The sequence below is a fragment of the Pseudonaja textilis genome, chromosome Z (genome assembly GCF_049901715.1).
Source record: "Pseudonaja textilis isolate UNSWEBS1 chromosome Z, rPseTex1.2, whole genome shotgun sequence".
In the NCBI taxonomy this organism is placed as follows: Eukaryota; Metazoa; Chordata; class Lepidosauria; order Squamata; family Elapidae; genus Pseudonaja; species Pseudonaja textilis.
In genome coordinates, this window is record NC_142008.1 from 102,562,253 (window position 1) to 102,586,406 (window position 24,154).

The 24,154-nt window shown below is 35.0% G+C and overlaps 1 protein-coding gene across 5 annotated transcripts in view; it reads left to right on the forward strand.

Annotated features, from left to right (window-relative positions):
• Window positions 1–24,154, forward strand: part of PNKP (polynucleotide kinase 3'-phosphatase) — a 28,487-nt gene that overhangs the window by 515 nt on the left and 3,818 nt on the right. Inside the window, exons 2-13 of one of the 5 annotated variants that reach the window (XM_087917067.1) lie at window positions 342–528; window positions 1,928–2,067; window positions 11,368–11,414; window positions 11,564–11,992; window positions 13,550–13,629; window positions 16,416–16,473; window positions 16,560–16,667; window positions 17,836–17,907; window positions 18,017–18,065; window positions 18,511–18,581; window positions 22,634–22,726; window positions 23,155–23,251. In XM_087917067.1, the coding sequence (XP_087773193.1) occupies window positions 1,929–2,067; window positions 11,368–11,414; window positions 11,564–11,992; window positions 13,550–13,629; window positions 16,416–16,473; window positions 16,560–16,667; window positions 17,836–17,907; window positions 18,017–18,065; window positions 18,511–18,581; window positions 22,634–22,726; window positions 23,155–23,251 (1,243 nt within the window). In that variant the 5' untranslated portion in view covers window positions 342–528; window position 1,928. Of the gene's footprint in view, window positions 1–341; window positions 754–1,697; window positions 2,068–11,367; window positions 11,415–11,563; window positions 11,993–13,549; window positions 13,630–16,415; window positions 16,474–16,559; window positions 16,668–17,835; window positions 17,908–18,016; window positions 18,066–18,510; window positions 18,582–22,633; window positions 22,727–23,154; window positions 23,252–24,154 lie in introns of those variants that run through there. The other 4 variants (XM_026710798.2, XM_026710799.2, XM_026710802.2 and 1 more) reach the window with 4 other exon arrangements.

The window sequence follows — 24,154 nt, forward strand, 5'->3', positions numbered from 1 at the left end:
AAAGGAGCTTTAATCTTTTCCCTGCAATCTGTGTCAACAACTGCATGGCAACTCTCGCTTTCCCACACCTGCGTGCGGTGGGGGGGTCATTGAAAATTTTAATAATGAAGAATCCATCTCTGCGGAGATAGATAGATAGATAGATAGATAGATAGATAGATAGATAGATAGATAGATAGACCCTACACAGAATGAATCAGGAAAGGTTGAATTCTGAAAGGGGAGGTGACACTCCGATTTTGTGCTTAGTGAGCCTTTGTCCTGGGCAAAAGTGTGCGGGGCTGCAGCTTTAGAGCCTTAATGAAAATCTCCCTCTAAAAGCGGATTATTTTTTTTTCCAGCTTTATGACTCTTTGCATCCTTAGGACATGAACATTGAATGCCTTTCGTTTTCTCCTCCCAGTGAAGATAGAGCGTCTTTCTCTAGTTTCCTACCTCTATAGAGAGCGGAATATCTTGGATGAAAGCTTCACAAACTGTTTCGTCCAAAGGCGGATGAAGTTCACTTCCTACTCGGATCAGTGGAAGGTGTTGTTCCGCCTTTCGGGACTTCGTATTCTGGAATAACGTCTCAGCTAGGTCTTCGTGTTTTTGCAGATGCAGAATAAGATTGTTATGGTCCCATTTACTAGTTAGGAGCCTTGATAAAGTGGAACTTTTGCTTTTCACTTCACGTGGGCGAGAGAACCTGAAATCCTTTCATAAAAAGAAGACCTCTTTCTAAACGCGTAAACGTATATAATCCCAGTCCAGGTTGTTGAATTATTTCCTCTTTTTTCCAGTTTTTTTTTGGCTGCTACCCATAATTTTAAATCATTTAGAACTGTATTTTTAAGGACTCTTAGGGATCTTCCCCAGGACTCTCTTAGGGATCTGAAATAAAAATGATTTGCCAGATATTAAAAAATATTTGCAAACGTTTAAAACAATGTCATTTATATACATGACATTGTTTTAAATGTTTGCAAATATTTTCAATATTTAAAAGGAGTTTTGTGAAATATACTTTATATTAACATCCCATGAGTTTAATGTTATTTTACATGATTCAATAAATATTCTGCAAATGCATTGGTTTTAATTTTTAATAGGACAAATATTGATAAATATACAAACAAAAGTGTTTTGGGGTCCTCTGCAGTTTTTGTAAAAGTGGGAAGGAATCCTAAATGCAAAAAGTTTTTAAGAAACACTAATTTAGATCATATGTTCAGATAATTTAAATAGTTAATTTGAAATAATTAACATTCCTTGTAAGGAGAGATATATTTATTTATTTATTTTCTCTGAGGTTCTCGCGGGGATTTGTATGTGGATCTTTGGTTATTCGGGTTTTCTCCCGCGTAAGATTGGAAGTATCTACGCAATGTTTCGATGAAGTCTCATTCATCATCTTCAGGTTTGTGTCTTCGGCTCTTCACTCTGAGAAGCACAGAGCCGAAGACACAAGCCTGAAAATGATGAATGAGACTTCAGCGAAACGTTGCGTAGATACTTCCAATCTTACGCGGGAGAAAACCCGAATAACCAAAGATCCATATATATATATATTGTTTCCATTTCTTACCACTTTTTTATTTCTCTATTTGATTTATAGCAATATTTCTCAACCTTGGCACTTGAAGTTGAGCGATTTGAACTCCCAGAATTATCTAGACTGCCATGTTGGCTAGGGAATTCTGGGAGTTGAAGTCTACACATCTTCAAGTTGTCTACACTGATATAATGTCTCTGAGAACAATGCTTTCTAAATTTAGCTTTCTCTTCATGCAACAATTTCTCAACCTGCTCCCAAAGTTCAACACATGTTCTTAGTGTGGGATGTATTTCTTGCATGCTTTCAGTGGGATTTACTATGTTGGGGATCATGGAAAACTAAACATGGCACTATGGTACTTGGAAGCCAAATGTCTCTCGTTGCTTGCAGGATGCTCACCAGTATGCAGTGCTTTCTCATCAGTCAAGATAAGCGACATGATCCAGTTCTTTTGCCGGATGGTGTGACTGTAGTTCTAGGCAGGGGTCCAGAAACCCTTGTCACTGATAAGAAATGTTCTCGAACTCAAGGTCTGTAGGTCTTCTCTTTTTTGAAAAGATATCATTGTTAGTACAAAAAAATTGCCTTCAGGAGCAGTTTTTTTTTTCTTACAAATGAAGGCAAATATATGTGTCCCAGGATAATGTTGCAGGATCCAATCTGGGTCAATGTCCAGGTCCAGTGGTTTTGTCTTCTGAACCTTCAGACTCATACTGGAACCTCTCTTCAAGGAACTTCTCTCTAGTAGAGTGTGTGTTTTGTGTTGTTCTGTGTATGGTATTTATAGAAGGTTTCTTCTTCCTCAGTTCACTGACTGTCATAACATTTGTTGTGGCTGAAGTGGTGTACCAAGTTTTGAATTCTTCCTGTGCAATATTATAATTAGAAAAGAATTGGTATTCTGTATAAACCATGCGAGGAATGTTGAAATTTAGCTAAGATTCAATTCTCTGTTCTGTTTCAGGACCTTGCATCTTTCCCCTATTTTTTATCTTTTAGAAATCCAAAAGCTTTAATATTTTTGTGCCCTATTTTTTCTTATTTTGGCTATCTTTTCAAATGCAATGCAAATTTTATCAGTATTAACTAATTTATACTTTTTTAATTAAGTTTTTTTATTTTATATTTACAAGTCTATCTTTCATTTATACAGTGTGTTGACTGGGTACATATATCTTGTGCTAGCAATTATAATTAACATACTTTCTTTGCCAAAATATCAGTAATCACATTTTCTTTATAAACCATTGTTGCTTACATATTTTGTCTTTATAATGATCTTAACTTATTTCTCTGTATGTTCACCTACTTAATTTTAACTTATTTCTTTATTTTCCAACCATTGATAAAATAGATCTCATACCATATATATAGTATACAGTTTCTTCTTTTTTTTAATTGCCAATGTTAATCTATTTATCTCTGCACATTCAAATATTTTCTCAATCTTCCCCCTACTGGAATTTTTTCGCTTTTCCAATTCTGAGCAAATACAATTCTAGCTGCAGTTAATACATAAATAATTAAATATACTTTTTCTGTGGCATAGCTTTCAGGTACCATCCCTAAAAGGAATATTTCAGGTTTTAAATCTATATGTTGCTTTATCATTTTTTCCAACCACGTGTGTACTTTTGTCCAGTATCTTTTAGCTTCTGCTCATGTCTACCACATATGGTAGTATGATCCAGCTATTTGATGGCACTTCCAGCTGATGGCTGATTTATCTTTTAATATCTTTGCCAATTTTGCCTGTGCAAAGTTCCATCTATAAAAACATCTTATACAAATTTTCTTTATATGCCTTCAATACTGTTAATTTATAGTTTTTTTTCCATAGCTTCTGCCACTTATCTAATTCTATAGCATACCCCCCCAAAATTTCCCACGCTATCATCGTCTCCTTCACTTGTTCTTCTTCTAGTTTGGCACCTAATAAATAACAATACAATTACAATAAGGTAAATGATCTTTGTTTTGCTCTTGTTCCCTTCCTTTATTCTCTACATTTCTTTTTCCTTTTGTCTATTTCTCTCCCCTCCTCTCTTCCTCAACATTCTCACCATTCTTTTTTTTTTTTAATAATGCTATCACTCCAGTTCTTTTGGTATTGTCTTATGCATATTCTTTCTGAATCGCTTTATACATTGAACAGTAATTTTGAAAAGTATCTTGTAGAGTCCAACAGTGAACATGGTCACATATTCAATTTTGCAGTTAGTAAGATTGTTGGACGAGCAGGCACAAAAACAGCCAGGGAAGTGATTGAAGTCTGGGAAACAGGCCCCTCAGTAAAAGGGAGTGCTGATTTACCACAAACCTATTAAGTACTTAGAAGGAGAAGGCTGGGCGACACAAGCAAAGGAAGGCCATTAAAACTGTTAGGAATCTGTACACCAATTAGTTGGGTTGGCAATATATAAACCAACAATGTATGTTTGTAGCTTTAAGACAAAATCACTGTATTGATTTATACTATATGCTGATTGGTTGATTATACTGCAGACTACCATAAGAGGGAGCTAGAGATCATAGCTTGCTCTCTCTGACATTCTGTCTCTTTGACATTCTGTTGCTATCTAAGATTCTCTGTTGTATTTATACTGTACTTATACTTTGATGTCTTTTTTTACTGTAAATGACAAAGGCAACCAGTAAGAAGACTTTGTAATTGGATATTTTTTTGGACTGTTAAACGTATTTGACCTGGACCGTTTATTGGACTGTGCTATTTCTTAAAGTAAACTTTAACTCAATTTAGTATATCTGTGTGTGGTTGGATAATTGTTCATAACTATTCTCATAAACGTTTCCATGTGCGTATCCTTGTTACTCAAGGGTTATTCTGTACATATCATAACATTGGTTATGGGCCCAGAGAGATATTGAGAATCAATGTGAATATACAGTTTCATATTCAGCCAGCTGATTGCGGTTTATTGTTAAACTACCAATGGCACAAGAACAGTCAACCAGTATATCCCAGATAACACAGTTGGATGGAACAAACTATGTTTCCTGGTCTATGAAGTTCAGCCTACCTCTGCGTAAAGATGGATTATGGACTTAGTTAATAGTCCACCGGATATAACAGCTTGGGACCCATTGAATGATGAAGATAAAAAGAAAATAGCTGACTTTAACCAGGATAATGAAAAGGCTCTTAGTATAATTGGACTGACACTGAGTGATCAGCAGCTAGTCCATATTCGTGGTGAAGAATCTGCTGCTAGGCGTTGGGACATTTTGAAGAGGATTTATGTTCGAGATAGTATGGGTGCACACATACACCTTACACGTAAACTGTTTAGAGCCCTTCTTATAAAAGTTGGAGATATGTTAGCTCATTTGGAGTTTATGAAAAGGACTTTAGAAGAGCTACAAGAAAAGGAGCTGATTTTCTCTGAGTTGCATCAAGTTTACATCATTCTTTCTTCTTTGGATGAAACTTATGATGATTATGTGTCTCCACTGGAAGTTTTAAACAGAGATGAACTTACATTGATTGGAAGACTGTTAGAAGAGTCAAGAAGAACGCAAGATAGAAATCAACTGAGAGAAAGACAACCACAGGAAGAAAGACTATCTTCAACTGCCTATATTGTTAGGAAATGTTTTTCTTGTGGAGCTAAAGGTCATATAGCCAGATACTGTAAAAAAAGTAAGAAACAGAAAGATGTTACAAAGATGTTAGTTTAGCCATATCAAGTACAACTACAACTGTAAACCATAATATATGGGTAGTTGACAATGGAGCATCACAGTGTATAACTAAAAGTAAAGAGAGGTTGCTAACATGACAAACAGTAAACATGTATCATTAGCTAATGGATGGAAATTGAGAGCATCTGGAGAAGGTACTATATATTGTTCATATATTAATGAATGTTTATCAATGTTATATGAACCTAGACTGATATTTAACTTGCTATCTGTAAGAGCAATGGTAAAAGCAGGATTTGTTGTAACCTTTCAGGGAGATAAATATTTAATTGAAAAACAGGGTAAAATCATTACTGCAAGATTGGATAATAGTTTGTTTATTATACATGATAATCCATTAATTAATGCTAGCTAAGTTTGTGAGAATAAAAAGCCTCATGATGAATGTATTCATCTGCTCCATAGACGTATGGGACATATAAATTTCAAAATGCTAAAGAAAACTTTTGAATTATCTAATGGTATAAAATTAAAACCTTGTACAAAGTATTTAAATTGCAATGTTTGCAATCAAGAAAAAAGCAAAGTAACTCCTGCAAATAGGGTAAATGGATTCAAAACCAGTGAACCATTAGAGATTTTTGTTGATATTATTGAACCTAAGAAACCTAATTTAGGTGGAGCCTGTTACATATTAAGTATAATTTATCATTTTTCCATTATTTAATGAAAATGAAAATAGAAACATACCAGCATTTTGTAAACTGGCTAAAATTTGCTGAAAGGAAAAAAAAAACAGAAAGTTATTAGCTTAGTAATAGATAATGGTACTGAATTTATCAATAGAAAAAAAAATTTTTTTGAAAATTTTATTGATTTTTAAAAACAAACATGAACAAACAAAACATAAAACATAAAAACATAAACATCTTTTTTGAAAGCAGCATAATCCCGGGTTACATCTCTTTGTACAGACACAAATTCAAGTTCATGCTCATTTTTATATTCCATTCCATATCTTATTACTATTCTACATTTTCTATATAGCTTCTCCCCTCTTTTAACTTTCTTAATTTTATTTTATTTATTTCATCTCAATTGAAATCATTGTACTTATATTCTTTGTCCTGTTGCAACTGTCTACTGTCTTTTCTCATTGAACAAAATTTCTCCTCTAATCACTGATTGGAGTATGACGCCTTTATATCTTTCCCCTAAAACTATAACACTTAATATAATACATAACTTCCGTTCGGATTCTGCTTGGTACATTCTAAAACTACACACTGTATTTTAAAAAAAGAAAAAATTATAAATGTATAATATAATTAAAACAACAATCCATACCAATTCAGTTCTATCATTAATATTAATATTCATTTAAATCTTAATGTTTTACACATTACTTTTCAGATAAGTATCATACTTCTATGGGAACACTTATAAACTTTCCATAGTTAATTCCCCCCCACTTCACTTATATTTTATAAAACATTGAGTAACTAAAATGTTCCCGTTCCTTCCTAATTCATTTCTCTCATTTATTTTATTTCATTTATTTTGTTCACAAAAGTTTCACTAAATTACACTGACTATTTTATCCCACTTTTTAATCATACATTGTTTCCAATTTTCTAACATTATTTCTATTACAAATATAACAATACAATCTTATGTACCTTCACAGAATCCCTTTTTCAGTTAAATTTTCACCCATTATCTCTGAATAAGTCCTGTTTCTTTACATCTTGCTCCAAACCTTTGTAACTTCTCTTCCTTTCCTTCTTCCCTTTCTTCTTCTCTTTCCCCTTTTTACCCCCCTGTCGCTCCACCTCCATTTCTCTCTTCTGTATTCCCCTTTTCTGTTGCTTTCCAACTTTATATCCACTTTTCAAATTATTTTTCCCTTTTTTGGCTGTTTTTTAAGTCTTAAATTCTCCATTCTCTTTCCCCACTTTCCCCTTTCTTCCCCAAATAGGGTTACTTGTTCATTAAAGATGGCTTCTTCTTTGTCCCAATCTTCTAGTTGCACAGTCTTGTTGTTTCTCATAGATGCAGATCGCCATTTCTAAGAATTGAAAAATGGAGCCAAAGAAGCTCTTCCCTTCTTGTGTCTCTTCTTTATATTTTTTAAATTCTATTTTCAGTTCATCCATAAGTGATGCCATTGTAGAATTTTTTTAAACAGCCACCCAATTGTTTTTAGTCATTCAAATATAATATCCAAAAATCCCAAAGTCACCAAGCAATCCAAATACACACAAGCTGTTTCTTTTTACACTTTTTTCTTTCTTCACTTTCTCTTCCTGGGGTTACTGTTTATTCCAAAGTTCCAGTTAAAATGTATCTTTTAGAAGCCTTATTGAGATTTTACTTTAGATTCTTTTGAAGTCCAGGCAATCTCCTCCTTCCAAATCCTGCTCTTATTCTTTTCCTCTCCCTTCCTCCTTATAGAAAAAAAAGGATTTTTTAGTGTCCAGAAATCTTTATTGTCCCTTTGGCATTTAATTATATTTTCAGCTTAATTACCTATTAGTGCCAAAGCGGATTTTTCCGATTTCTTATTCAGCTCTCTTCATTGTCAATGTGAGGAAGGAGAGTGAAGAAAAAAAAAAACTTTCCCTTTTCACTTTCTTTCACTGCTTCCGACTCTTCTTTGGGAGCGATGTTATCTTTTATAAAATTTAAGTTCCAGGGTACCTTAGTTGTTGCTTTTTATCCCGATCAGCCAAAACTTTCACTTCTTATCTTCCTCCTGCACTTTCTTTTCCGGTTGAGTGCTTCTTTGAGGTGGCCATTTCTGACCACTGCTTCTACCGCCTTCAGGAAAGGGAATTTGGCCAGCTGAGGAGGAGAGATGCGGCTCCCCTCGACCCTGCTGGTGATCTCCCCCCTCTTTACCACCTCTATGGGGTGGCTTAGCCCCGAAGCCAGCTGGCTCGGGGCGCTCCAGCGGCGAGCCCAGGCAGAAACCGCGCATGATCACGGATTCCTGCCTGCCGCCAAAGCCCTGCAAACCAGAAGTTTTCATGAATGTATCAGTAGAAAATTTGAAGCCATGTTACAGAAAGCTGGCATTGAACATAAGCGTTCTGCTCCTTATAGACCACAACGTGACTCATATATTGACTGTGGAGGACAAACATTACAGGCTATGGCTAGGACTATGATTTCAGATTCTGGTTTATCAGATAAACTTTGGGGTGAAGCAATAATGTGTGCTAACCATGTTTTGAATAATGTAATGAATTCAACAACTAGTGAATTGCCATTTACTCGTTGAAATGGAAAAAAGCCAGATCTCAGTTATTTACATATATTTGGAACCCCAGCATGGGTTCATATTTCCACGCAAATAAGGCGAAAGAGACAGCATAGAGCGAGACAATTATACGTAATTATACATAATTGTACGTTATGAAGCTAATCCATAGATCATTTAGATTTTGGGAGCCAGGTACTAATGTATATTGTGGTGCAAGTGCTACATTTCTGGAGTATGTTGGCTGGAGAAAGCTTGAACAGGAATATAATAAGGTACAGGTATTGTTGAGACTCCATTGTTTACAGTTAATCCTGATAATAATATTGATGATAATATAGTGGAGGAATCCTCAATGGAGGAATCATCAATAGAAGAACCCTTTTATGACTGTAGAAAACAAGAATTTGATAGGGAAGGTAAAGGAAGAGGACATACCAACAACATGTACTGGGTTGCCTAGGAGGTCAACTAGGGAGAGACGTCCACCTGACACATTTCAAGCAAGCATTGTATGTCAGTGTAAGACAGAACCTTCTAATTTCAATGAAATAAAACTGTATCCTACAAAGGATCAGGTAGCTTGGCAGGAAGCTATGAATAGGGAGTTAAAATTGTTAAAGGATTTAGAGGTGTATGAGGATGTAAAGTTACCACCAGGTGAGTGTGCAATAGGTTGCAAATGGGTGTATAAGGTAAAGACTGGTGTGGATGGGACTATTACCCATAAAGCAAGATTAGTTGCTCAAGGATTTGCTCAGTCAGATAAGGACTATGATGAAGTGTTTGCACCTAGTCTGAGAGCAAATACATTGAGAGCAGCATTAGTTTGGGCAGCTAAGAATAAATGTAAAATAAACCATGTAGATGTTGAACCTGCATATCTACATGCACCTTTACAATATATCTATATGAAAAAGCTATTGGGTTTAAAGGATGATGGAAAAACTGATTATTGGAAATTAAAGAAAAGTCTTTATGGTTTAAAGCAATCCGGTTATGAATGGAATAAATGTGTTGTAAAGGAATTAGTTTCAATAGGTTTTGAAGCTGGTATAGCTGATCCTTGTTTGTTCCAAAGAGAAAAAGATGGATTAATTTCTCTGTTACTGTTATTTACGGATGACATAGCAATTATAACTAAAACTGAACAAGAAGCAAATGATATTGTTTATAGATTACAGAAAAAGATCAGGATTAGAAATTTAGGGGAAATTAAGCATTATTTGGGTCCCAATATAATGAAAACGAATAAAGGTTTTAAAATTTCACAAGCCAAGAAGATTAGCCAATTATTAAAATGCTATAACATGGAGCATTGTAAATTTGCTAAGACACCAATGAGTAAGGAATTTACACATAGTGATATCAAAAGTCCTATGTTTGATAAGGAAATATATCAATCCTTAATCAGTAGTCTATCATATCTGGGTAATTGGTCTAGACCAGATATATCTTACTGTGTAAACCAATTGGCTAGGTATAGCACTGAACCAAATGAAAGGTATTGGCAAGCAGCTAAGCGAATAATTAGGTTTTTAAAACACACAATCCATTATTCATTATATTTAGGACCAAGTAATGAATTAGTGTTAACTGCATATGCTGATGCAAGTTTTGCTACTGATATAATGACTCGTAAGTCAACATCAGGTATAGTGGTAATGTTGGGTAATGCTTTAATAGGATGGAAGTCTATTAGGCAACAACATATTAGTTTATCCACTATGGAAGCAGAATTCTTATGTTTATCATTAATGTGTACAGAGTTGATATATTACAAACAATTGTTGAAGGATATTGGAATTACTGTACATGATCCATTTATTGTTTATGAAGACAATCAATCTGCAATTAGTATGGCTACTAATTTAGCTGTTAAAACAAAGTCTAAACTTACTGATTTGAGATATTTGAACGTTAGTGTGCTCAAAATAAATTAATTCAGTTAGAATACTGCATGACTGAACATAATATTGCAGATCATTTCACGAAAACTCAAGGTGCAATTAAGCATAAAGAGTGTTGTGAGAATTATGGTTTAAAGATGTAATGTATTATATATTGACCAACCCAAAGGGGAGAATGTTAAGAATCTGTACACCAATTAGTTGGGTTGGCAATATATAAACCAACAATGTATGTTTGTAGCTTTAAGATTAAATCGCTGTATTGATTTATACTATATTCCGATTGGTTGATTATATTGCATAAAAGGGAGCTAGAGATCACAGCTTGCTCTCTCTGACATTCTCTGTCTCTAACATTTTGTTGCTATCTAAGATTCTCTGCTGTGCTTATACTTTGATGTCTTTTTTTACTGTAAATGACAAAGGCAACCGGTAAGAAGACTTTGTAATTGGATATTTTTTGGACTGTTAAATGTATATGACCTGGACCGTTTATTGGACTGTGCTATTTCTTAAAGTAAACTTTAACTCAATTTACTATATCTGTGTGTGGCTGGATAATTATTCATAACTATTCCCATAAACATTTCCATGTGCGTATCATTGTTACTCAAGGGTTATTCTGTAAATATCATAACAAAGACATCCCAATCTAAAAGGACACATGCAACACACACTATAAATACCACACACAGAACAGAACACACTCTGTTGAAAAGAAGTTCCCTGAAGATAGACTCTAGCATGAGTGCAAAAGCTCGGAAACCACTGGCCTGATGACTGATGCAGAAATCGGTCCTGCAATTTTATCAAGGAACATGTATATTCGTTTTCATTCATAAAAGTGTCTTGGCCCAGCTTTGAAGCAGAGTATAAGATTAGTTGGAACATTTTTAGGAAAGTTGAACTGAATAGTTTTAGAATCAAAAAGAGTTGACTTGAAATATTTTTCACACCCTGAAAATTAATCATCTTCTCTTTTTCTGTTCCCATAGTGGAATTGCTGGCAAATTATGCCTACCGATCAGTTCGAGTCACCCAGGTGAGTTGGGGAAAACTTTGGGGTATCCTGTTTGATTCCAAAGGGAAGTTTCTTGTACAGGAGCAGAAACAGTTTCAAAATTAACCAGCCCCTGTGTATAAGAGCCAACTGATTAAGCATGACATTCTCATATTATTATGTGTTGGCAGCGAGGTATAAATCCCACATCTGTGGAAGAGATACACCTGCATTGTGGAGACAGCACAACACTCCAAGAAGGAGAGACTCTGTGCCTGGTAAACGGACTATATCCTTATTGCATCCGCTTTGAGCAAGATGATAATTCCACAAAGAAGAACCCACTGGAGTTCTTCTGCAGCAAGCAGATTCAGCAGAAGACAGAAGAAGACAACATGGGCCACACAGACAAACGTCTCAAAGTTTCCTGTCCTTCTGAAGAAGAGGATGATGATGACGCATTTATAACTGAGAAACTGAGGCAGTTGCAAGAGACAGCAGCACAGGCACACTCTTCTCAGAAGCCTCTTTCAAAACTGGCTCCCCAGCCCTGTGATTCTTGGGAGGACCAGGGCAAGTTGCTGGTCTTCACCAAAAAAGGATTAGTATCAAGTACTAAAGTAAGTCTCCTTGCCTGTTACTCTGAAATGTAGCTTCAAGAATACTGCTTATTCGAATGTTGCTATAAAAAAAAGACTATTTCTGCATTCTGTCCTGTTCTTTGAAATATAAAGTGAAGATTTATATAATTGGTCCAGAGCTATACAAATTGAGTAGAAATCTATCTCTAACAACAATTTCTTGTGTTTTTGCTTTTTGTTTACAAATGCAGAGGAGTAATGCACAGATTAAGGAGTATTTATCAGTAGACAAAGTATTTATCAATAGACAAGAATATTTGTAGCTCAAGGTTGAACTTTGGGATTCTTGCTAGCAATGTTATCTAATTGGGCAATGAAATGTGTAGCAGAAAACAACTAAGCTCAGCAAGAACCAAGGACCCCACAAAATATTTAGTTGCAAGTTCCATTGAGTAAATCAAAATTGGTATCACTTTTGGGAAAGTGCCTTTCATCCAGTGTGTTTCAGTTAAATGCATACATACATACATACATACATACATACATACATACATTCCTGTTGGAGGCGCTCCAATTTCAATTATTACTACCATTTCCCTGAAAATACGACCTAAAAGTAAGTCCTAGCTTAATTTTTACATCTGCACTCAATATAACCCCCCTATCTGAAAAATAAACCCTAATTAAGAGCCCGCCCATTCCAGAGTGCATGGGTAAAAATGAAGCTAGGGTGGGGATGGGGATGGTGGAACTGCCCTACCATTTACCTTTGGACAGTTGTAGCCAGGCCTCGCACACCTCGACATGGGCCTTGCTGGCCCATTTCTTCTGCAGCCAGTAGGCTTTCCTAACAGAGTCCCAGATCAATCTGGAGCTCTGTTGTCGGCTGTAGAGGCCTTCAGAAAAGCCTTGCTGGCCACACAAGAAAAAGTTCCTGAAGGCCTCTGACAGCAAAAAGGAGGCCAGGGGCGAAGCATGCAAGTGAAGTTAGTCAGTGGATGACATCCCCCAAAAATAAGACCTGATGCCTTTTTTGATGGCAAAAATATATATATAAGATAGGGTCTTATTGTTGGGGAAACTCGGTATACTGTCGTAGGTCCAAGCAATCCAGGGAATGTGTGTATTAGGGTGATTCTTGTTGTTAAAAGTATATATTGCAATGATCTGGTAATCACTAGGACTGTCAAGCAATGTCCTGATTTTGTAAAGTCTGGACATTTCACTTTTTGTTTGCAAAAATGCCTAAGAAATCTAGCAAACTAATGGATTGATTTTCTTGTTTAAATTCATACATGAAAGTTCACTGGGAACTTTGGGCCCGTCTCTCTCTCTCTCTCTCTCTCTCTCTCTCTCTCTTTCTTTCTTTCTCTCCTCTCCCTCCATCCATCCCTCTCTCTCTTCCCCCCAAACAAATAAGAGTAAAAAATGGAAGAGAAGAACACACTATACTATATAGCTGCCATGGGTTCTTGAATGAAAGATGGGATAAATTGTAATAAAGAAATGTATGAATAAAAAGTAAGGCAAAGTAGTGTTGATTATGGGTGGTTGGTGAGTGTGGATGTGAGGTTATTGTGATACTTTTTCACCCAGGTGGCAGGGTTTGATCTGGATGGAACCCTTATCACAACACAATCTGGAAAAGTGTTTCCTATAAGTCCTGATGACTGGAGGTAAGCACAGAGCGAAAGGATGTAGAAGGAAGAGCAGATTTGTAGACAGCCAGTTAGTTGGCAAGTTCTTTCTTAGATGAAGAAAGTGAGTGCTAGATTTGAAAATCTATTTTTTTAAAATCTGTGGAATTTTTCTCAACCTAATGTTGCAAAACTATTATGTAGATGAGGCCTGAGAAAGAAGGGCAGCAGGCTGCCATATCTTTAGCTCCTTGGAGCAAGGGGAAAGGGTGTAAATCACTGTTCTCCAGACTGATTCCCTTCAGATTTTTTGCACTACAAAATGAAATTACAGTCCTTTACTTTGGGAAGGCTATTTGTAAAGGAAATCCTGATTCTTCATCTGTGTTATTAATTGAGCTCTCATTATTAAAACCAAAATTTAATTTGCTCTTGTTTTATATGTTAATACTTTAGTTTGATTGTCTTGATAATTGATCACTTTATCAGAGAATATAATTACTAATGGGCAGCCATTTAAATATCATCAGGCCATTGAAGTCACTATTGTTCTGCCAGGAAAAATTGGTATGAAATCCTCAGGCAGCTTTCTTTTTTTAAATACATTATTTATTTTATTTAAAATACATACACTCAATTCATCTTTCATTCAGCGGTGTGTTGTCTGGTTACATTGTGCCATAACAATTAAATTTTACAACCATATTCATTATTTTAATATTAATTCTCTATTACCACATTCTCATCATATTAGTATACAAATTATTTCTATTACTATAACATTTCTCTTCTTTACATATTCAATTCTATTAACATATTTTCTTTATTTCAATGTTCTAATAATTATTTCTAGCTTTCATATTTTTTTCTCTAGCCATTGATAAAATAATTCCCATATCTGATAATATTCAGTTTGTTCCTTCTCTTTAGTTGCAAGTGTTAATCTGTTCATTCTAGTATTTTCTTTATTACATCCCCTTCTGTCAGAATCTTTTCATTTTTCCAATTTTGTGCAAATACAATTCTAGCTGCAGTTACTACATGGATAATTAAATATATCTTATCTTTACTGTAAGTTTCTGGTATGATCCCCAACCAAAATATTTCAGGTTTTAAATATTATGGTTGTTTTATCATATTTTCCAACCACGTATGTATTTTTGTCCAATATCTTTTTGCTTCTACGCATAACTACCACATATTATATATGTTCCTGGTGTCTGGTGACATTTCCAGCATTTTGCTGATTTATCTTTAAACATCCTTGCCAACTCTGCCGGTGCAAAATGCCATCTATAAAACATCTTATACAGGTTTTCTTTGTATGCAGTTGATATTGTTAATTTATAATTTCTTTCCCCCAACTTTTGCCATTTATCTAATTCTGTAGGGTAACAAAAAATTTTTGCCCATGCAATCATTGTCTCTTTCACTTGTTGTTTTTCCATTTTAATACCCAGTAAGCAACTATAAAACCTTTTATCAATTATTCTTCTGTTCCTGTTAATATTTTATCCAGTTCTGTCAATTCTTTATAGAGCCCATCTTGTTTCAGATTTTTTCATATCTCAACTGCATTTGTACATATGAATTCCAAACTATATCAATTAATTCATTTAATTCTTGTTTAGTTTTGAGCTCACCCTTTTCATTCAAGATATCTTTATATCTAACAATATTTCCCATATTAATAACATTTGGATGAATAAGTGTTTCGATTGTTGAAAGCCAAGCTGGTACCTTCAAATAGTGCTGTTTTCTATTTTTTCCCCATGTTAACAATTACTCATTTCTTATATAATGTCTTTGAAAGTAACCGTGTATCTTATTTTTCCCGTACCATAAAAAAGCATGCCAACCCAATTGTAAATCATGCCCCTCCAGTGTCAATTGTCTTGTATTTTTCAGCACAATCCATTCCTTTATCCATATTAACACTGCAGCCTGGTAGTACAACTCCCAATTAGGTAATCCAAACGCTCCTCTAGTTCTTGTATCTTGTAACATTTTATAGTTAATTCTAGCCTTTTTCCCTTGCAAAATAAATTTTAGTATTATTTTATTAAGATCTTCAGAATATTTTTTCTCCAATTTTATTGGGATTGTTTGGAACAAAAATAATAACTTTGGCAGTATATTCATTTTAATTATTGCTATTCTTCCTATTAGTGATAATTGCAATTATTTTCCTATTTTTCCAGATTTATCTTTATTTGCTGTATCAATTTAAAATAATTCTCTTTAATCGTTACACATCTTGCTGTCAAGTGGATCCCTAAATACTTGATTTTCTTAGTAATCTGAATATCTAAGCTCATCATTAATTCTTTTTTCTGCTTTTCTGTAATATTTTTCACTAAAATTTTTAGTTTTTTCCCTGTTTATTTTTAATCCTGCCACTTCACCATACTCTTCTATTTTCCCCATTAGTTTGGGTCCTGTTTCTAAATCATCTGCAAATGCCTGCAAGTCCTCAGCCAGTTTTGATGCTATTGGAAGACTTCAGCCAACCTCATTCTCTAGCCCCGACCTAACATATCAGGATTTTCACTGAAGTAAATGGAGGAAGAAGGGAATTACATCACCTAGAGTTCCTTCAAGTCAGATAGAATATTGAAAAAAAAATTGAAAAAAAGAAGAATGGGGATTAGTCATGCTTCCATGAGGAAAGATCAAATACCATAAGAAATACTTAGCACTTTTGCAGAGTAAAGGACTGAAAGTGAATTAGGAGTGCCATTTCTGCATTAAGGATTACATATTTTTAGCAATGATAATAGCATGAGTGTTTAGACAGCAGCCTTAACTCTTTCTCTGATTTGCAGGATCCTGTACCCTGAAGTACCTCACAAGCTGAAGCAACTTCAGAGTGAAGGATACAAGGTATGGTCCTTCCTGTCTCAAATCTGTTTTCTGTATTACCCCCTTCTCATTGTAAGTAATCTTTCGTCTTCTCATCTCATTGGCAGCTTGTGATCTTTACCAATCAACTGGGCATTGGCCGTGGGCGTCTTAGGCCTGAAATTTTCAAAGCTAAAGTAGAAGCTGTGATTGAGCGATTGGGTGTCCCATTGCAGGTGAGTTGCTAGGAGAGACAATATCTCGTCCAGGTTGCTCAGCAAACATTGCAGGTTGAATAGGGGGCCTTTGAATGTCCATGGCAAAGTCCAGTTAATCTCATGGGGGGGAAATCATTTTCCATTTGTATGGCTGCTTATCTCATCATGACAACTTTGAAGAGCTAACAGTGTTAAATAACCTTTTTCTTACATATTAAGACACATAGAATAAAGAAAATGTGGAAAAGAAAATATGGTTTCATTAAAGATTTGGATTCAGAAGAGAAAGATGGGAGAGCATTAAGAGAATATGTAAAAATTTCTCAAGTGTTTCTAGGATGTAGCACCTAAATTGTAGAAATTGTCTCATTTGCTGTGCTTTTTAGATGGGTTGAATTTGTTACTCCCATTGTTTATAATATTTGACATGGAAATGTAAATTGGGAGCTATATTTCAGAAAAAAAAAAGAAACCATTATTTTTTTAGCTAATTTGGCATATTTTAGTTTGCATATTATTCATACTGCTATCAGGTGCTTTTCTTCCATTTAAATCTTTAATAGTATAGTTTTTATTTTGTTATTAAGTTGTCTTGTGGATCCATTAGGATTTAAAGGAAAACTATACCACAAATATTTTCAAGTAGAAAGTATGTAGAATTGCTTTTGGCAAGTTGTGGAAGGTTTCTTATCTCTCCAAGCTATGTTCCTCTATAGCCTTTATTTTGGTTGCATCAAATGGAAGGAAGGAAGGAAATAGGAAGAATAGCTGTTGATCCTTAGTTAACATGAATGGCTGGTTTATTCCTTTTCTTCAAAAGTTGTATCTGCTGCTTGTGCACTTGTAGTCTCTTACAGTTACTACAGGTACATTGTCATTTTGAGGTGATAAAAGATGAATCAGGTATCCCAAATGGATAATTTTTCAGAAATGTTCCAACTCCTCATTCACCTATTTCACCTATGAGGAATTGAGTGGAATTCATTAGTTGGGAGTATATTATAATGATTAATTAATTAATTATATTATATTATTATAATTAATGAATGATTATAATAATATTCAACCCAAGTCATGGACTGGGACCTAAATAATAATTGCTGAAAGTAAGAATCAGCTTCTGAGGGAAGAATGGGATCCAGGCCCAACTGGAATATTTATTTACATTACCTCACTTTCTCTGCAGGTCTTTGTGGCAACCAATTCAGGAATGTACCGCAAACCTGTCCTTGGCATGTGGGATTATCTCTGCAAAAAGGTACTAAAAGAGGGTGTGCATATGAAGAGGGCTGGGAAGGAGCAAAAACATAGTCTGCTATTCCATACCTGGATTCTCCCTTTCTTTCTCTCTCTCCTCTTTCTTCAAGGCAAATGGTGGCTTAGAAGTATCTTTGCAAGAAAGTGTCTATGTAGGAGGTGAGTCAAGCACAAAGGAAGCAATAGCAAGTGAACCATAGACTTACATATCACCCTGTAGTGCTTTAGAGCACTCTGTGGATGGTTGTTAGCATTTTGCCGCCAATAATTTGGCTCATCATTTTACTGACCTCAGAAGGATGGAAGTTTGAGTTAACCTTGTGCCCATCAGGAACAAACTTCTGGCTGTGGACAGAGTTAGGTGGTAGTACTACAGATAAACCATGTGCCACCAGGATGACTTCTGCCATCAGAAAAGTCATTTGGAATGGCAATAGAAGAGTAGATTTGACTCACTCACAGAATCTACTTTTGCTGCCTTGGCCAATGATATTTTCTAAGCTTTCAAAGTCAAGGCCCAGTTTTTAAACTTTAATGATATCCTAGTGATCACTTTCCCATCTCAAGGAAATGGATGTGTTCATATTTTTCTTCTGTTGCATAGATGCTGCTGGACGTCCAGCAAACTGGGCCCCTGGGCAGAAGAAGAAAGATTTTTCTTGCAGTGACCGTCTGGTAAGAGAAAAAACACGCTCCTTCTTACATTTTACAGTGTTTCTTGTCTCGGGATTAATCATTTTGAACTTCCTGGATGAAAATATAATCAATTTGAGAGCATTCATGTCCCTTGCTGTTTCTCTTATCTTTAATCCAGTTTTCAAGATGATTGATAGATCTCTTTAGTTTTTAGTTGTCTATGATATGATAGTTTGATACCATCACTATGTGTGCAGAATTCTGTGTGACAGTGTTTTTGCCTTGCTGCTTTCAGTCAGATCCAGAGTTTATGAATTTATTTTTCCTCCTGAGGTAAAATAAACCCAATATTTAAAAAAATATTTCAAAAATTGGTAGCCTGCTTTTTCTAACTGTGCTAAGCCGTTTTTAATATTTTTCTTACTTATTAAATTGAGGGAAATATTTTTATCTGTCTCACTTTATTTCCTCCTCTTTAAATATCTAATATATCCTACAAGTAAATAGGAAAATTGATCCAGAATTATATATATGATCATTTCTTTGTTTGAATGTACGAATTGTTAAATTTCAAAATTATTATTCTAAATTATAGAAGTCATAGTTAACCTAAACAGGGCTGTAACATTAATTAAGTTTCTTGGGGCAGACAAAGTTGATTAGAGGTCTAGGAAGGGTTTGGCAGTCTAAGCAGTGAAAAATAGGAATTTGCAGGGGTTTATTGCTGAGAAAAAAAATACAGAAAAGCTGCAGGGATATGCATTTCTCCACAGTCAAAATCTAGCATTGCATCAGCATAGAATATTCAACTATGAGTTGGTAGTCTTCACATCTGCATAATTCCTTCCAATTTATTCACTTTCATATATGAACAGGAATCCTATGACTTTGGGGGTGCTCAGATTTTTGATTCTGCAATATTCAGCAAGACCACAGACCCACAGGTTCTCCCAGCACTGCTTTAAGAGCTATATCAATTATTTTCTGTATCAAAAATTATGAACTTCTGAGAGTTCCGGTTTGCAAGGCTTCGGCGGTGGCAGGAATCTGCGATTGTGCGTGGTTCCTGCTGCGCTCGCTGCTGAAGTGCCCTCGATCCAGTTGGATTTGGAGGCTATAGTTACCCCATAGAGGTAACTGAAGATAGGGGAGATCCGGGCAGGGGTCCGGGGGAATCGCAACCCCCCCTCCTCAGCCGGCTTAACTCCCTTTTCCAAAGGCGGTGTAGCGGTGGTCAGCAATGGCTGCCACAAAGAAGCTTTCAGCTGGACAAGAATGTGGAGGAGGAAGTGGAGAAAATGAAAGTTTTTGGGTGAACCGGGAAAATAAATACCCTGGAAATTTAACTTTTTTAAAGATACATTGTTCCCTAAGAAGATTGTAAAAAGCGGCGGATGAAAGTGAAAAGGGAAAGTTGGTTTTTTCTCACTCTCCTTCCCTACAGAGATAGCAGATGGAAATCGGAAAAATCCGCTTTGGCAACAGAAGGTAATTAAATTTGAAAATTAAAGCCAAGGGGACATTAAAGATTTCTGAACATTGGAATTAAAAAATTAAAATCCTTTTGCTATAAATGGGAAGGGGGAGGTAAAGAATTTATATTAAGACTCTGCTGGAGGAGACTGCTTGGAGCTTATAAAATCAGAGATAAACTGCAATAAGACTTCTAAAAAATACATTTTGGAACTTTGTAATTGAATCCTACCCAAGGAAGAGAAAGTATAAAAAGAAGAAAGTGCTAAATGAAACAGTTTGTGTTGATTTGGATTGCTTGGTGACTTTAAAGACTAAAAACATTTGGGTTGTTTAAAAAAAATCTCACAATGGCATTATCTGTTGAAGAATTGAAAATGGAATTTAAAAGGCTAAAAGAAGAGGAACAAGAAGGCAAGGGCTCTTCTGGATCTGTTTTTCACTTCTTAGAAATGGCGATTTCTACCTACCAGGAATTACAACAACAAGAAGGCTGGGATGAAGAAGAAGAAGCCATCTTTAATGAACAAACAATTTTAGTTGAGGAAGAAAAGGGAAAAGGGGGAAAGAGAATGGAGAATTCAAGATTTAAAAAAACAAGAAAGGGAAAAATAAGGTGAAAAATCGATACAATGTCAGAAAGCAACAGAAAAGAGGAATACAACAGAGAGGAGACTAAGAGGGCGGAGATTAAGAGATGGGTGGGTGTAAAAAGGCTAGATTCGATAAGAAAGGAAGGGAAAAGGGAAGAGAAGTTATAAAGGCTTGAAACAAGATGTTAAAAAACAGGTTTTTTTCAGAGACAAAGGGTAAAATACCATTAAAAAAGAGATTCTGCAAAAGTACATAAGATTGTATTGTAGTATTTGTATTTGAAATAGAGTTAGAAAATTGGAATATTATATGAGTTAATAAAATATTAAAGGGAATGTGTAAAATGTCTAAGATTTAATGATAGAGTTTAATTTGCTATGGAACATTGTTTTAACTATATTATAAACTTATTATTTTCTTATTTTAAAATGTAGTACGTAGAATGTACTAAGCAGAATCAGAATGGAAATTATATATTATTTTAAGTGTTAAATTTAGGGAAAAGATAGAAAGGCGTTACACTTCAACCGGTGATTACAGGAGAAATTTTATATTAAAGAGAAAAGATAAATAGATAATTGAAAAAGAACGAACAAAACATACAAGTATAATGATTTAAATTGAGATGAAATAAATAAAATAGAATTAAGAGAGTGAAAAGAGGGGAGAAGACATATAGAAAATATAGAATGTTAAATAAGATATGAAATGGTATATAAGGTGAGCATGAATTGATTTATATCTGTACAAAAAGATGTAACCCAGGGCTAAGCCGCTTTCCAAAAAGAAGTTTTATGTTTTCATGTTTTGTGTTTTTTTTGTCTATGTTTGTTTATTGAAAATTAATAAAATTTTGGAAGAATGTTGAAAGAGAACATATGAAATTGTAAACAAGACAGACAAAAGTATAAGTACAATGAATAAAAAGATATAGAAATTTAGGTAAAAGATATATAATTGAATAAGAAGAAAATGAGATAACCATAAAAGAAAATGAAGAGAAGTAAAGGGAGAAATAGTGAGAAGTTGGAAAAAGAGTAATAAGATATGAAGTTGAATACATAAGATGAATATGCATATGAAATTGTGTCTGTATGGAAATGTGATAACCTGGAACTATGCTGTACTCAAATAAAATGTTTTATTTGTTTTGTTAAAATTCAATAAGCAGCTTTCAGAAAAGATCTTTTATGTTTTTATGTTTTATGTTTTGTTTGTGTATTGTTTTGAAAATTAATAAAATTGTTTTTTTAAAAAAAAAATTACGAACTTCTGAAATAAAAAAGTAGCTTTGGTTTTACATCATGTAAGAAATTTGGCAACCAAACTGAACCTTTTTCTTTTAAACTAAAACATATGAAGAACGGCTGCAGGACTTGGATTTGTCTAGTCTAAAGAAAAGAAGAATTAGGATGATATGATAGCAGTATTCCAGTATTTGAGAGGCTGCGACAGAGAAGAGAGAGTCAAATTATTCTCCAAAGGACCAGAGGGCAGGACAAGAAACAATGGTTGGAAATTAATCAAACAGAAAAGCAATCTGGAATTAAGGAGAAATTTCCTAACAATGAAGACATTTAACCAGAGGAACAACTTGCCTTCAGAAATCATGGGTGCTCATCACTGGAGGTGTTTAAGAAGAGAGTGGATAGTCACTTATCTGAAATCGTATAGGTTCTCCTGCTTGAGCAGGGGACTGGGCTAGAAAACCTCCAAGGTCCCTTCCAGTCTAGTCTAGGTCTATTTTTCATGCCATTCCATTCCATGCTACTATCTCTTAGTTTGTAAACAAGAAAGAAAATGTATCAATAGTAAAATAACTGAAGGTAAAAGGTTATATGCATACTTAACAGCTTTGGTCCCAGATTCAGATTTTCAGCATGCTTAGAAACAATTGATGCAAAATGAATAGAATCAGAAGTAAACTGAATAGATTTGCGCACTCATATCTTCCAGAATGGAATTCCAGAAAACATTTTGATCTGTTTCCTCCACATTGAAAGCTACCTTATTTATTTACACAGTTTGCTTTGAATGCTGGGCTTCCCTTCTATACGCCTGAAGAATATTTCCTGGGTTGGAAGCAGGCATTGTTTGCACTCCCCAACTTTGATCCGGTGAGAAATTTCTCTGTCTCTTAAAAAACCAGCTTCTCTTCCAGCATTTATGTTCGTATCAATCTTTTTAATATTATTTATTGTTTCATCATAAAAGTAAAATAATTTGGGGTGCTATTCCTTCACCTGGTGACTATTGCGAAGATCGTACTTGTACAGGTTAAAATAATGAGTTATAAATGCTGTTCTCTTTATTATAAATTAGCCATTATTTTAAACTACATTCTTTTATGTTCACATTGCTTCTTGAAAAATGTGTGGTTTTTCAAGTTAATGATACTGGGCCCAGTAAGATCTAACAAGCTGCAAAACTAGGACAACAGGTAAAAAAAATAATTAGGCTCACTTAAGATTTGCAGAGCACATCCAGGATTCAAGTTTGTATTCTAGTATTAAAATACTGCTTTTGTCTTTAACTCCTAATCTAGCGGGCAGTGGACCCTAAAGCTCAACTGTATGATCCACCCAATGCTTCCTTGACCTCATCCTCCTCAGAATTGGTTGTAGCTGTTGGCTTCCCTGCTGGTGAGTGATGATCTTTGCAACCTCAGCATTCACACAGTGTGATCTTCAAATATTAAGGTTAATTGGGAGAACAGTAGTATGCAATACATGAAGTCTTCAAGGTCAGAGCTTCTCTGAACTTCTGGTCTGGTCATCTGCCAAATTTCCATATGGCTTGAGTGGTGAGCCCGAATTAGTTTCACTCACAACCATTCAATGAGCCCTGGTGACGCAGTGGTTAGAATGCAGTACTGCAGGCTAATTCTGCTGACTGCCAATTGCTGTTCGGCAGTTTGATTCGTACCCGGCTCAAGATTGACTCAGCCTTCCATCCTTCTGAGGTCAGTAAAATGAGGACCCAGATTGTTTGAGAGCAATATGCTGACTCTGTATACCGCTTAGAGAGGGCTGTAAAACACAGTGAAGCTGTATATAAGTCTTAAGTGTTATTGCTATTTGTGTATGTTTGTCTAGCAAGTGGTTGACTAGTAGACAGTGCAGTATGAAGTCTGGAATTTAGTTAATCCAATAAACTATAGTTCATTTAATCATGCATTAATGTGTTGTGTGATGAAACTTCTTCAAGTTTTCTTTCATTAGCCCCCAAAATGAGATAATCTGTATCTCAAAAGAGCTTTGTGTTGTAGAAGAGGAATATTCTGAAATCACATTTTCTTTTCAGTCTTGGTGTCTAGAAATAAAGATTATGCAGTGATCCTGTTTCAAAAGAGAAACAGTGATTGGAACAGATGTGAGATGATTGGCAAGTTTCAGGAAAATTCATATTTATTTTAATAAGTTCTGAGATGAGTCTTATATTCAGTCTGAATCCTGTTTTCCAGTGTCAATCTGGAATGTTACACAGCCCTACCAGATAAGAAGATATTATAGCTCAAGGTTGAAGTGAGGGGTCCTTGGTGTTCT